The following is a 15,484-nucleotide window of genomic DNA, read 5'->3' as shown; positions in this document are numbered from 1 at the left end:
CTGCAACTTCTGCCTCCCGGGTTCAAGCAATTATTCTGCCTCAGCCTCCCAAGTAGCTGGGATTACAGGCATGCACCACCACACCCCAGCTAATTTTGTATTTTGGGTAGAGATGGGGTTTCTCCATGTTGGTCAAGCTGGTCTTAAACTCCTGACCTCAGGTGATATGCCCCCCTCAGCCTCCCAGAGTGCTGGGATTACACGCGTGAGCCACCACACCTGGCCTTGATTTCAGTTCTTATCCGTCAAACATTCTAGGCACTTTCATGCCTCACAGCCTTTGGATTGACCGTTTTTTCTGCCTGGCCTCATGTGACTTACTCCCTTTTACCACTTATGTCAGAGCATACATGTCCGTCCTCCATGTGTCCTTCATGACCACTCCATCTAAAGTAACTTCCAGGTCACTTTCCATCACACCTTTGTGCTTTGTTTTCTTTGTAAAACTTATTACTTCCTGACATTGACTTCTTGCCGTGTTCATGTACGTTTCATTAGAGTGTAAGTTCCATGACAGCAGAGACCATGCCTTGCACATCCACTGCTGGTATATCCACTAGTGACTAGAAAGTGCCTGGCATATAGTACATGGTCAAAAATGTGTGTCGGATCAATGTGCAATATCATTCTCCTAATTAGCATCATCCAGGGGACTGCCAATGCAATTAGAATAAAATCCAAATGTCTTTGTAAGTATGAACTTACAAAAGTTCATACGATACCAGGTCTCTGCTCTCCACTCTGATTGTACTTTTGTATACCCTTTCTCTTGCTCATTATGTTCCAGTTTCTCTGGCTTTCTTTCCTTCAAATTATCTGCACTCAAGCCCTTTGTGCCAGTGGCTCCCTCCTTCTCACCTCTTCCAATTGCTCTTTCCCAGAGCAATTTGCATATTTGCATATTTGGCTTCTGATCACTCAAGACTAACCCCAAATGTGAGCTTTGGGAAGGTCCTTTCCTGACTATCTTATCTAATGTTGCCTCTCTAAATTCATGTTATGTTACCCTGTATTATGTTATTCATAGCATTTAGGAATCTCTGAGCTTATTTATTTCTTTTTTTGCTTATTGTTTTTTCCCATACGAGAATAGAAGCTCCATGAAATTAGGGAATTCAATCTGTTTTATCACCACTATATTCCCAGTGCCTTGAACAATATAACAATGTCAATGTTCATCTGCACAACCCCATCCCCCTTCCTTCTGATTTACTTTCAAGGTTCATACCTTTGGCTCTTTAGCCCTGATATTGATATTGGATTGACTATCATTCAATAGCCAGTCCTAATGAGCTGTTGACAGTCTGTGAGCTTGCTTAGTTTAGGAAATAGAAGCAGGTATTTCCTAGAAAATCTCATCTGTTAAGAGTCACATGGTTTCTCCAGACCAGCAGCTTAAAGCTGTAGCATTTACTTTACTTGATAATCCAAAGCTAATAGATGTTACCTTTTCTGGGTCTTTAAATTTCTTGAGACTTTGATTAACATAATGGAGACTGCTCTAAGAATAATGTAAAGTAGCACATACCACCTGTATTAGTCTATTTTTACACTGCTGATAAAGATATACCCAAGACTGGGAAATTTACAAAAGAAAGAGGTTTAATTGGACTTACAGTACCACGTGGCTGGGGAAGCCTCACAATAATAGCAGAAGGCAAGGAAGAGCAAGTCACATCTTACACGGTTGGCAGCAAGCAAACAGAGTTTGTGCAGGAAAGCTCCCCCTTATAAAAACCATCAGATCTTGTAAGACTTACTCACTATCACAAGAACAGCATGGGAAAGACCTGACCCCATGATTCAGTTACCTCCCACCAGGTCCCTCCCACAACACATGGGAATTAAAGATGAGATTTGGGTGGGGACATAGCCAAGCCATATCATTCTGTCCCTGGCCCCTCCCAAATCTCATGTCCTCACATTTCAAAACCAGTCATGCCTTCCAAACAGTCCCCCAAAGTCTTAACTCATTTCAGCATTAACTCAAAAGTCCAGTCTAAAGTCTCATCCAAGACAAGGCAAGTCCCTTCTGGGCCTATGAGCCTGTAAAATCAAAAGCAAGCTAGTTACTAGTTACTTCCTAGATACAATGGGGGTACAGACATTGGGTAAATACAGCCATTCCAAATGGGAAACATTGGCCAAAACAAAGGGGCTACAGGCACCGTGCAAGTCCGAAATCCAGCAGGGCAGTCAAATGATCTCCTTTGACTCCATGTCTCACATCCAGGTCAGGCTGATGCAAGAGGTGGGTTCCCATGGTCTTAGGCAGCTCTGCCCCTGTGGCTTTGTAGGGTATATCCCTGCTCCTGGCTGCTTTCACTGGCTGGCGTTGAGTGTCTGTGGCTTTTCCAGGTGCACGTTACAAGCTGTTTGTGGATCTACCATTCTAGGGTCTGGAGGACCATGGCCCTCTTCTCACAGCTCCACTAGGCAGTGCCCCAGTAGGGCCTCTGTGTGGGGGCTCCAACCTCACATTTCCCTTCCGCACTGCCCTAGCAGAGGTTCCCCATGAGGGGCTCACCCTTGAAGCAAACTTTTGCCTGGGCATCCAGGCATTTCCATACATCTTCTGAAATCTAGGCTGAGGTTCCCAAACCTCAATTCTTGACTTCTATGCACCTGCAGGCTCCACATCATATGGAAGCTGCCAAAGCTTGGGGTTTCCACCCACTGAAGCAAAAGCCTGAGCTGTACCTTGACCCGTTTTAGTCATGGCTAGAGTAACTGTGACGTGGCGCACCAAGTCCATAGACTGCACACCGCACAGGGACCCCAGGCCCAGCCCATGAAACCATTTTCTCCTAGGCCTCTGGCCTGTGATGTGAGGGGCTGCTGTGAAAACCTCTGACATGCCCTGGAGACATTTTCCCCATTGTCTTGGGGATTAACATTTGGCTCCTCATTACTTATGAAATTTCTGCAGTCAGCTTGAATTTATCTGCAGAAAATGGGTTTTTCTTTTCTATCACATTGTCAGGGTGCAAATTTTCTGAACTTTTAAGCTCTGCTTCCCTTTTAAAACTGAATGCCTTTTTTTTTTTTTTTTTTTTTTGAGAAGGAGTTTCACTCTTATTGCCCAGGCTGGAGTGCAATGGCACCATCTCAGCTCACCGCAACCTCCACCTCCTGGGTTCAAGCGATTTTCCTGACTCAGCCTCCTGAGTAGCTGAGATTACAGGCGTGTGACACCAAGACTGGATAATTTTGTATTTTTAGTAGAGATGGGGTTTCTCCATGTTGGTTAGGCTGGTCTCGAACTCCCAACCTCAGGTGATTCACCCGCCTTGGCCTCCCTAAGTGCTGGGATTACAGGTGTAAGCCACCACACCCCACCAAAACTGAATGCCTTTAACAGTACCCAAGTCACCTCTTGAATGCTTTGCTGCTTAAAAATTTCTGCCACCAGATACCCTAAATCATCTCTCTCAGGGCCAAAGTTCCACAAACTTCTAGAGCAGGGACAAAATGCTGCTAGTCTCTTTGCTAAAATATAACAAGAGTCACCTTTGCTCCAGTTTCCAACAAGTTCCTTATCTCCATCTGAATCCACCTCAGCCTGGACTTCATTGTATATATCACTATCAGGCTTTTGGTCAAAGCCATTCAACAAGTCTCTAGGAAGTTCCAAACTTTCCCACATTTTCCTGTCTTCTTCTGAGCCCTCCCAACTGTTCCACCCTCTGCCTGTTACCCAGTTCCAAAGTCACTTCCATATTTTCAGGTATCTTTTCAGCAGTGCCCCACTCTACTGGTACCAATTTACTATATTGGTCTGTTCTCATATTGATATGTGTTATAAATAAATTTTTGGTGCTACAAAAGGAATAGCACTCAAACACAATTTTAATTTTCTCAGCAAGGCAATTTTACTTCTATAGAAGGGTGTGTCTCTCGGATGGAGCAATGGCGAGAGCACACCTTAACAAGAGAGGGGAAGGGGTTTTATTCCTGATGCAGGTAGCCCCTACTGCTGTGTTGTTCCCCTATTGGCTAGGATTGGACCACACAGTCTAAGCTAAATCCCATTGGCTATTTTAAAGAGAGCAGGGGTACTAGCCAGAGTGGCGGGGTGAGTAGTTTGGCAAGAAGGGTGGTTACAGAACAGGTGACTCAGAATGATTCAGGTCAGAGCAAGTGACCAGGGGAACAGATGTGAACTACTGGTTAGAAGTGGTGGAAAATGTTGTTTACTAAAAGTAGGGGCAAGGAGAACGAGGAAGTTAAACTTTAAAATGGAGAACAAAAAACTGAACATACTGACATACTGATTCTTTGAAGAGAAACTTAGAACTCACTGTATTCAACAATATGGAAATCTCCAAAGTTCCATACTGATGACAGTCATTGGAAATCCCTGTATTAGTCTGTTTTCACACTGCTGATAAAGACATACCCAAGACTGGGCAACTTACAAAAGAAAGGGGTTTAATTGGACTTACAGTTACACGTGGCTGGGAAAGCCTCACAATCATGGCAGAAGGCAAGGAGGTGCAAGTCACATCTTACATGCATGGCAGCAAGCAAACAGAGTTTGTGCAGGAAAACTCCCCTTTATAATAACTATAGGATCTTGTGAGACTTACTATCACAAGAACAGCACAGGAAAGACTTGACCCCATGATTCAACCACCTCCTCCTACTGGGTCCCTCCTACAACACGTGAGAATTCAAGATGAGATTTAGGTGGGGACACAGCCAAACCATATCATCACCAAATTTTGTGTATAATTACTAGGGGTTCACAGAACATCTGAAGCTCATTCATGGACCCTGGTTTAGGAATCCCTGTTGGAGGCTCTTCCTGCTGTAACATACAACTCCCATGCTCCATGCAGGCTGGTGGTCCCAGTACTGCTTCAAGACCTGCCCAGTAAGGCAAGGAGATAGGAACAAGCTCGGAGGGGGAAGATCTCTGTGAACAAGACAGATGAGGTTGGACAGAAGAAAAGGAAAGCAAGGGGGGTGGAGGTAGAGAAGTAAGTAGAAAAGTTTAAGGAAAGCAAGAATTAGGGCTAAGAGTGGCTGGGCGCCGTGGCTTACGCCTGTAATCCCAACACTTTGGGAGGCCAAGGTGGGTGGGTCATGAGGTCAGGAGTTCAAGACCAGCCTGTCCAAGATGGTGAAACTCTGTCTCTACTAAAAATACAAAAATTAGCCGGGCGTGGTGGCATACACCTGTAATCCCAGCTACTTGGGAGGCTAAGGCAGGACAATTGCTTGAACCTGGGAGGCGGAGGTTGCAGTGAGCTGAGATCGCGCCACTGCACTCCAGCCTGGGTGACAGGGCAAGACTCCGTCTCAAAAAAAAAAAAAAAAAAGAATTAGAGCTAAGAAAATAGTTGAAAGAGAAAGACAGGAATTCTTGGGCAGAGGAATAGATGCCATCAACTGCCTCAGGTACTATCTTTGGTTACCAGCCCTGGTTCTGACCCTGTTGGTCAGAGAAGAATTCCTTTTTCCACATAAATAGAAAAGTTAGAAAAACCTAGATGCCCATTCAAATATAATCATAAATATACATAGATGAATACCAGCTCAGATGATATAAGACTGTATCATCTTATGGTAGTGAATTTATTTTTGAGATCATGGGAAGGGACCCATCTCTTTGCAACCATTTTGTTTGCTAGAGAATAAACAGAGGTCCTTGCATACATTCCTTGTACCTGCTCCTCGTCTCTTAATGAAGATGGGAAAATATGTACCAGCGGACAGAGAGAAACTAAATCATCTTTTTTTTTTTTTGAGATGGAGTTTCGCTCTTGTTGCCCAGGCTGGAGTGCAATAGTACCAGCTCAGCTCACTGCAACCTCCGCCTCCCAGGTTCAAGTGATTCTCCTGCCTCAGCCTCTTGAGTAGCTGGGCTTACAGGCATGCGCCACCACGCCCAGCTAATTTTTTATTTTTAGTGGAGATGGGGTTTCTCCATGTTGGCCAGGCTGGTCTCGAACTCCTGACCTTAGGTGATCCACCCGCCTTGGCCTCCCAAAGTGTTGGGATTACAGGTATGAGCCACCGCGCCCGGCCGAACTAAATCTTAACATAGAGGTAAACATGGTAAGATGACTTTGTAAACATGTTAGATTAAGGTCAGTCTGACAGACACTTTGCTAGTTGGACAAATTTTGATAATGACTCATGGTTTTTTGTTTTTTGTTTTTTTTTTTGAGAAGGAGTTTCGCTTTTGTTGCCCATGCTAGAGTGCAATGGCGTGATCTTGTCTCACTGCAACCTCCACCTCCCGGGTTCAAGCGATTCTTCTGCCTCAGCCTTCCCAGTAGCTGGAATTACAGGCATGTGCCACCACGCCCGGCTAATTTTGTATTTTTAGTAGAGATGAGATTTCTCCATGTTGGCCAGGCTGGTCTCGGACTCCTGACCTCAAGTGATCCAACCTCCTTCACCTCCCAAAGTGCTGGGATTACAGCGTGAGCCACCGCGCCTGGCCAATAATGACTCGTGTTTTTAAAATGTAATTCAGTGGGCTTCACTTATTATTCTGAAAAAAATACAGCATGATTACTAGCATCATTAATTGTTTTAAAATATATTTGTTAAATGTTTATTACAATGAGAGCCCTGCTGAGATATGGAAGGAACAAAAAAGCATTATCCATTCCTTGTCACAACCCATAAGCTATGGAAATTGCAAGTATGAGTTTCTTTTCAGAAGTTTCTAAGTGCAAATAAAATATGATAATAATTTCTTTGTTAATTTAATTATTTTTTCAGACAGGGTCTCACCCTGTTGCTCAGGCTGGAGTACAGTGGCATGATCATGGCTCATTGCAAACTCTACCTCTCAGGCTCAAATAATCTTCCTGCCTAAGCCTCCTGAGTAGCTGGGACTACAGGATAGTGCCACCATGCCCGGCTAATTTTTAATTTTTTTTTTTTTTTTTTTTTACAGAGACAGAGTCTCACTATGTTGCCAGGCTGTTTTCGAATTCCTGGGCTCAAGCAGTCCTCCTATCTTGGCCTCCCAAAGTGCTGGGATTACAAGTGTGAGTCACCGCGCCTGGCCTGAAGATTCTATTTCACCTATGGTACTTCCTCCTCTTTATGTCCTTTATTCTCTGTAATGTATTAAAGAATAAGAGTTTTTATATCATACTTTGTCTAGTAATTCTACTTTTAGGGACCTTGGTTTCTTCATCTGCAAAATGGAGATTGTAACCTCATAAGGAAGTTATTTAAATGAAGTGTTAGATTGTTAAAACTAAGTGGTAATGTACAATCAGTGCCTGAAACACAACCAGCAGTCAACAAATTCTATCTATATCTATAATTATTATTATATTAATGCCATTGCATTCTTCTCATTCAAGCTTGAAGACATTTCTTTTATCCTTCCCACTCACATAAAATCAATTATAAATTTCTATTGACTCTGTCTTGAAGATCTTCCTCAAAATGGTCCTCTCTTTTCCATTTCTACTGCCGCTTTTCTAATTTCATCTTTCCTTGCCAAATGATTTGGGTAAACAGCTAATTGTTGCCCAAAGTGTTGAGTAACCAGATAATTCTTCCCGAAACATGCTTTTCTGTTCCTATCTGTGAAAGAAAGAAACAGCTTACCTCAGTGTATCCCTAGTGTCCATCAAATAAAACACAAATGTTTCTGTTAAAAGTCTTTCCATTTGGGCGTGGTGGCTCATGCCTTTAATCCCAGCACTTTGGGAGGCCAAGGCAGGTGGATCACGAGGTCAGGAGTTTGAGACCAGTCTGGCCAATACAGTGAAACCCCACCTCTACTAAAAATACAAAAAAAAAAAAAAAAAAAAAAAAAATTGCCAGGCCTGGTGGCGGGTGCCTGTAGTCCCAGCTACTTGGGAGGCTGAGGCAGGAGAATCACTTGAACCCAGAAGGTGGAGGTTGCAGTGAGCTGAGATCGCTCCACTGCACTCCAGCCTGAGTCACAGAGTGAGACTCTGTTTCCAAAAAAAAAGTCTTCCCAATCACACCTAATAACATTTCCATTGTGCCTGAAGAGATAGCCTGTACTTCCGTCAAGTTCATTAACCTAGCCCTCCAAGATCCAGTTCATCCTTTAGATCCACCGCAAAGCCTTCTATTCACTCGAACTGGTTACTCTCTTCTGTCATCTCTTATAGGATGTCTAGGGCTTGTTATCACTCCTATAGCATTTATTATATATTGAAATATATCTGGGCAACACTCAAGAGTAATGGTTAAAAGCATAGGTATCGGGGTAAGACAGTTGCAATGATTAAATTAATAAAACACCTTGAATATAATACTTAATTATAGTACGGAGTCAATAAATATTACCTATTTTTAGTATCATTGTGTACACACATCTTATTTCCCTACTAAAATGTTCCTAGATGACAATGATCTTCTGGCATTGATGGTACCTTTTCCAGTACTTTGCCTAGAAAGATTTTATTAGGTTTGCAATTAGAATTAATTGCTCACAAACATTTCTTATAGACTCTAGGTTGACTTCTTTTCATGCTTTAAGATGTGGTAACTTCGTCTCTGTAAGGGATATGCTAACTCTCAATCACTGTGATTGATATGTGATTTGAGTGTATAGTTTTGTGCTCAACTTTTGATTAGTGTTAATTTTAAAAAAAAACAGTTTAAAAGTCAGGATAAGTATGTGAATAAAACAATTGTTATTAAGTAATATAACATAATAATTACAATTAATACTCTGTATTGCATGCCCTCATACCAGTAAGTGCCAAGTAGCTTGCTAAAAACTGCTTTGAAATGCTTGCATTAGTGCTCCTTATCTTGCCAAACTTGTTTTGCGTAATGATTGGTGAAAATAATAACATTTTATTTGAGGATCTCGAAGCACCTGGCAAGGCTGCTTTCCATTTTGTAGATTGGTTACATTGTGCTTTGCATTTCCTTTGCTATACTGCCATCCAGGAACAGGGCTGGCTACACAATAGAATATTTTATATTACAAAATATTCTGGACATTTCCTAAGTAATTGGCCTGCTATTTTATCTTATATTCATTGTGACTGTGTACAAAATCAGATTTTTCCCTCTCACTTTGCCTAATGAAAAGATTGGAAGCAAATTTGTGTCTGTCTGGAGCTATGATACTGGACTTTAGTTATGACTTTTGTTGGCTTTTTTCCTGATCCCATTGTATTTATTTTTTATTTTTTCCTACCCATTTTCAATTGGAGTCATCTTGTTGGAATATGTACCCTTTTAAGCACCTCAAGTTTCCTTTCAAACTAGACAGGCAACAGACACATAACTAATTTTTAACACTATTCACACATTTCTGTTAGACTGAAGCAGGTTGTGCAGTGGAAATACTAGGCCTTTGGAGGGAGTCACACTTGGGTTTAAATTCCAGCTTTGACACTTAATAACTGTGGACCTTGGACAAATTATTTAACCTGAGTTCCCTCTCTGTAAAATGGAAATAATAATCCATAACTCACAAAGATGTCTTGGGGATTAAATAAAATAACTCGTGTAAATTACTTGGTGCATAGTAGGCATTCAATAAATGTCAGTTCACTTCTTTTCCCAGTTAATAATGCTTATTAGACTATATTAAACACTAGAACTAGACTGTGATAATGCATTTCTTTATTAGGTATTTAAGCCAAATAACTAATTTCCCCCAGGGGGAGGAGAGAGAAATGTTGAATTAGTTTCATTTGGTGAACTTATTTATTAATCTTTCTTTTTCTTGAGCATTATTCAGTTTCATAGGCCATAATTTAGTTTTCATGCAGCAAAAATGACACAGTTTGGTATTCTTTTCAACTTTACTGTGCTAGAATTGTTTTTTTTAAATGTATCTATTATTACATCTGCCACTTATTAGAGATCATTATTAATTATATTAACAGCTCGATTGTTTCATAACTACCTCGTGCTGACAAACTTTTGCTCTCAGCAGTTTCCCTGAGGGCCAAGCATTTAAAAGAATCAAGTTTTAAATGACAATGCCACAGCAAAAGAAAAGCAGGGGTGGGCGGGAAGACGCACACCGTCTGTGTTCTTTCGTGTTAATTTTATATGTTTGCATTTAAGTGGAGCCACATTCTCCTCAAGGACGCAACCTAAGTAAGGCAAGCAGGGGAAGTGGAAACTAAGTGAACTGGAACTCCAGTACCATTGCACCTTTAAGGACTGGAGACTTGGTATTAGCTCGGCCTCCTTCCCGGCCCACCTCTGAACTCTGATTGACAGGGCGCCGGGCGAGGAGGAGCTGAAGGAGGCTGGAGAGGAGGTGCAGTGAGGAAAGTAGGGGAGGAGGGGGCAGGTCCTTTATCTGGTGGCCAATCAGGGAAGTGGGGAGGAGCTCCAGGCGTCCTCCTCCCTCCTTCTCTCCCCAGCCTCCCGGCTTCCCCGCCCCCTCCCCTTCCCTTTGCCCCCTCCCCTCTCCTCCTTCTCGTCCTCCTCCTCCTTCTTCTCCTCCTCCTCCTCCTCCTCTCAGGCTGTGGTTTTTCTGTATATGTTTCTGGAGTCCTGAGCCTGAGCTAAACAAAAGCAGGAGGCTGACGGGGCTGCTGGAGTTTGCAGAGACACGGAGGAGGAGAGAGCCTGTGCTTTGCCTGCCGCCGCGGCTGGGGGAGATCTGGCTTTTGCAACAGCCCACCCCCTTTGAGATCACTCTGGCCCGGAGTGGGGGTGGGGGGCAGCGGGGGGTGGGGGGGGAAAGTTTGCATTGCAATCCCCCTGCCTTCCTCTCCTTTCTCCCGATCAATGCATATTTGCAAAAGGATTAAGCCACAGATTTAAGCGCCGGGAGCCCATTTCTGCCTTGCAAAGGAGACCGGACTGAAAAACCCAAAGCCAGCTCTGATTTCTTTTCGCCAAGTGGGAAGGTGGTTTATTTTTCTTGCTTTTTGGAGTCAACACCCTTCCCCACCAGCCCTTATCCCCACCCTCACCCCGCAACCCCTTCACGCCCCCTCCCCCTCCCCCTCCCCATCCTCCCACCATCCTCTAAAGAGGCAAAGGGAATTTTTTTTTTCTTTGGTCTTCTTTTTTCCCCCTTCCCTGTTTATCCTGAAAAGGATTTGAAGACAAGCTTGAAGGATAAAAAGCCTTGGTGCTTCCCAGGAGCCGAGCCGAGGAGCAGAAGAGGAAGAGCCGGGGGCTGCCGTAGCCTTTGGAGATGGACGAGCAGCCCAGGCTGATGCATTCCCATGCTGGGGTCGGGATGGCCGGACACCCCGGCCTGTCCCAGCACTTGCAGGATGGGGCCGGAGGGACCGAGGGGGAGGGCGGGAGGAAGCAGGACATTGGAGACATTTTACAGCAAATTATGACCATCACAGACCAGAGTTTGGATGAGGCGCAGGCCAGGTGAGATGGAGGCTTTTCTTTTCCTTTCTTGGGGTTTTTTGTTTTTCTCCCTCTCGCAGGGGGAAACAATGGGAACCGAATCACCACAGCGCTTTTTTTGAAAAATGTTATTTCTTTTCTCATTTTGACAAGCAACTACATGGCGGAGGAGTAAAATTTGAAGGAGCGTTGTTATCGAAAGTGCAATCGCCCATGCCGAGATGTGGCTGTGTACATATTGTGTGTGTGTGTGTGAATATAGGGGTATTCATTTATATCCACACAAACACACAGGCACGCCGAAAATACTGCCAACTGATCCAAAAGCGGCCCTCGGCACTTTTTACTGCTTTAAAAAAGTATCAGAGAAAGCAGAATTGTCAAGTTTTGAACAGCATTCCATGCCTTCTTGTTGAGGGGACTCTGTAACATTACAAAATAAAATGTCCCAAGAACACTTTATTTGCAAATTTAGTTGACTCCTTACCTAATTCAGCGAGTTTGATTTTCTTTCTTGACTCTCCCGACCAAAATTAATTTTTGTCTTTTCTCCTTTCTTCCCCCCTACCCAAAATACAAAACAACAAAAAAGCAGGGTATTTCTTTGTCAGTACTTGTCAGCTATCCAGAAAATATTTTGCATTCACTTAATTTTGTTTTTTTAAAAAGTTGATGAAAAGATAATTTTGTTTTTAGGCATATTTGTTAGTTTTAAGAGACTCAGATTTTTAGTTTAACTTTATTGTGTCCTAATTTCAGCCGGTTTACTAACCTTCCGTGACACAGACAGCTATGTATGTATGGTCCTTTAAAAAGGGGTGGGGGGACAAAAATCAAGCATGCTCTTTTCCCCCATGCTTCTTTCAGGACCACTTAGAAATGAAAGCATTTATGAATGTTATGTATTTCAGTACTATAGGACATGAAGGTCTTCATTAAGGAAACATAATAAACTGTGTAGCTTCTCAAGTTAATCCACTGCCAGGTATATGGTTCTCTACTCCAGGATTTTACAATAAATTCTCTTTTAAAGTAAAACATAGACTAAGTGACAACCCGCTAACAGCTTGCCCAAGGCCGAACTCAAAAGGAAGAATTTTAAAAATCTGATGACCACATATGTCTGTACAATTACCCAGCTTTGTTATATCTCCGAAGTAGCGTTTTTCTCTTTGAAAACCCTGTAAACAAATATACACAACTCCTATACTTCAGATGACTTGGTTATATGGAGAAGACATCATTATGTGTATTTTTGTCTACGTGAAATAAGAATCTGAGTTGAGAAAATGAGAGGAAGCAGTTAAAAACATAGATGTTATGAATTATACCCAATTTTAGCTGCAAGCACATGCAACATGTAAACTCAAAAGTACTATAAGGTTTACGGGTGTTTGAAAACTTGGAAATGTTGAAAGACTGAAAGTATTCTAAGTTTTGTTTAAATAGGGGAAATTTTAAAAATTAATTGGTGCTCTCTTTGAATTTTATTATCTGAAGAAAAGCTAATAGGTATGGTAAAAGGAAGATTTCCCACTGGCAATTCTCTTTTGAATTGGAACATTTTTCTCTATTATATTGTTCTAGAAAAATACTCTCAGACATACCGATAAACTGGCTTAAAAATAAGTTTGTGAAGTGGAAGGGGCTAGTAAGAATAGATACTACTTTTTTGATGTTCAGTCTCTCTTTTTTTGTGAAACTGAGGACAAACAGGGCTTGGCGGCTTCCCCCTTTCAATGGCCTAGATGCAGAGGGAGATCAGATACAATTTTGGGATGGGGAAATTTTCAGTTCTTCCTCTATAGCTGGCTCCATTTGTGTGCTGTGGAAATACAATATTTTTATAAAGCTGTGTGAGAATTGTTGTTTGCATTTCGGCCTATATATAATAATAGAATTAATTAAAACTATTTTAAAAGACCCAGGAAAGGTCTTTAATACTTTAAAGTATTTTCCATCTTTTTTTTTTTTTTTCCACCCCACATGAGAACTTACTAAAATCAACGCTAAGCTTTCTTTTTGGATAAACAATGTAACTCCACTTAGTAGATATATGTCCTTTTTTCCTTTTTTCTAGTCACACCTTTATAATGTATATTTATTATTTACAAAAATAAAGCATTAATATTTTAGATATAATGTATGTGTTCATTTTGGTAGTCCTGAATTTTGAGTTTATTACTCCTCTGCTGTACAGTACATAGAGCATGTTTCTGATCTCTGTTCTTCATGAGGATGTGTCTATTTTTTAACTTTCAAAGGGATTAAAAAAGAATTGCATGTGTTTTGAGTGCCAGAACTTTCCATTTATCTTTACACATTAATTTTAGTTAGTAGACAGAATTCACTTAACTAATAGCTGATATGATCAGTATTTTGTTTCCAAAACAGTATCATTCTGCTAAGTGGTTCCATAATAAAATAGAAGGAAAGGTATTGTTTTGTTCCTCAAGTGCATTCGGAATACACACACACACACACACACACACACACACACACACAACCAGGTAAATCACTAATCTAAAAGACAAAATTGCATTTATTTTTCCCCCAATGGGTGCAAGGTCCTAATTGTAAATAATTGAATTTCAACACCTGCAAATAAGCAGTGTGTGCACAGAGGCATAATGTGAACACAGAGAAATGAATTTATTCCCCATATGGGTATGTTTGCCCCCTGGCAATGCATTTCCATACTCTTTAACTTGGGGACTGAAATGTTATAAATTGACAGTTCTACTCAGAAGACCTTTCAAGCATCTTGTGTTTATGAGAATACAGGGGCATCTGCGGAATGAATTCGAACACATGGATGAATTAAATTTGAAAACACACAGACCGAGAGGCAGACAGTTCTTAGGCTGTGGTCGTTGCATGGATTTTACAAAACTGTTAACCTACGCCTTTGGCTTTGCTGTGTTCATTGTCCTGGGAAGAATTGTGGGTTTAAGAATTACACTTTGATTAAACTACTTAAAAAAAAAAAAACCCTTTCCCTAAATGGGCATAATTTAGGTTAGTTCTGTTCTGTAGTTAAATCCCTACTCTCTCCCTGCTAATTAACATTATTTCTTTTTCTATGGCGGGACTCTGTATATTAAGTCATGAAAACAATTGAAGCATGCCACAGAGTTAGGCTTGGGTATATAATTTTGTCTAAATGTTCAAATGTTTTCACCCTGTGCGTTATTGGCAGTTTGATCTTGAGAGTCCACCTAAGCTATCATGTTGTTTCTTTCTTGCAGAAAACATGCTTTAAACTGCCACAGAATGAAGCCTGCCTTGTTTAATGTGTTGTGTGAAATCAAAGAAAAAACAGGTAGGAATGAGATTCCAACATTTTAGCATTTTCTTTGGCCAATTAAATAACCAGCAGTCACAAATCTATTATTTAAATTTCAGAATACAAGTACTGTTAAAATTTCAGAATACAAGTACTATGAAGGTTGACCTCATATTCGAATAGGAAGTCCTAGCCCTGCTTTCCTTAAAAGAAAGCATCAAGTTTCTTTGACAGTTATTATCAAGCACTACTGGTTAATTTTCCAGAACTCTATTTCCAGTCTTTTTGAGATTGGGACTAAAATATAGATTCTGAAAGGAAATTTATAGACTGATGTATCTTTGGGGCAAAAATATGAAAGTAAAAGTTCATTTTTTTTAAGGAATATATTTTGGCCCATTTTTAAAACCCTAATTTTTTTGGAGTTGGGTATGGGGTTGCTAGACTGTTTAAAGTTTCCTTTTTTTCTTGTAATTACACAAAGCAGCAGACTAGAGGTTCTCAACAGAGAGTGTTGTCAAATACCTTTGCGGAATGCGCTATACAACATTAGGTTATCGGTATTTGAGTGGCTTGTGATTTTATTGCAGGGAGAATCGTTGGGTTTAGGAGAGTATAACGCCATGAGATCATTCACTCTGTTGTTTTTCTACTTTCTAGACCTCGTATCATGGACTAACACACTTATAACACATCCCAGGAGGGCATTTAAATTTTAAAGCAACAATTAAAAAATAGCAGTCATCAATCAGAGGTGTTCTTAAACAACAGATGCTCTGGGAAGGACATTTAGCAACATCCCCTTGTTTGTTTATTTTAATCCTTAATTTTCCAAAGTGGGTAAAGCTCTCCCTTGTAAGAAGAAAGATTTGAGAAGGCAATCTGAAACCAGGG

The 15,484-nt window shown here is 41.2% G+C and overlaps 1 protein-coding gene across 4 annotated transcripts in view; it reads left to right on the top strand.

Moving 5' to 3' along the window:
* The first annotated feature begins 10,364 nt into the window (after window positions 1–10,364).
* Window positions 10,365–15,484, top strand: part of PBX1 (PBX homeobox 1) — a 291,950-nt gene continuing 286,830 nt past the window's right edge. Inside the window, exons 1-3 of one of the 4 annotated variants that reach the window (XM_054482550.2) lie at window positions 10,365–10,841; window positions 11,034–11,325; window positions 14,553–14,626. In XM_054482550.2, coding sequence (XP_054338525.1) covers window positions 11,135–11,325; window positions 14,553–14,626 — 265 coding nt within the window. In that variant the 5' untranslated portion in view covers window positions 10,365–10,841; window positions 11,034–11,134. Of the gene's footprint in view, window positions 11,326–14,552; window positions 14,627–15,484 lie in introns of all 4 variants that reach the window. The other 3 variants (XM_063649429.1, XM_063649436.1, XM_063649432.1) reach the window with 3 other exon arrangements.

This window comes from Pongo pygmaeus, chromosome 1 (genome assembly GCF_028885625.2).
Source record: "Pongo pygmaeus isolate AG05252 chromosome 1, NHGRI_mPonPyg2-v2.0_pri, whole genome shotgun sequence".
NCBI classification, from domain to species: Eukaryota; Metazoa; Chordata; class Mammalia; order Primates; family Hominidae; genus Pongo; species Pongo pygmaeus.
This window is presented reverse-complemented; position numbering and strand designations above follow the sequence as displayed.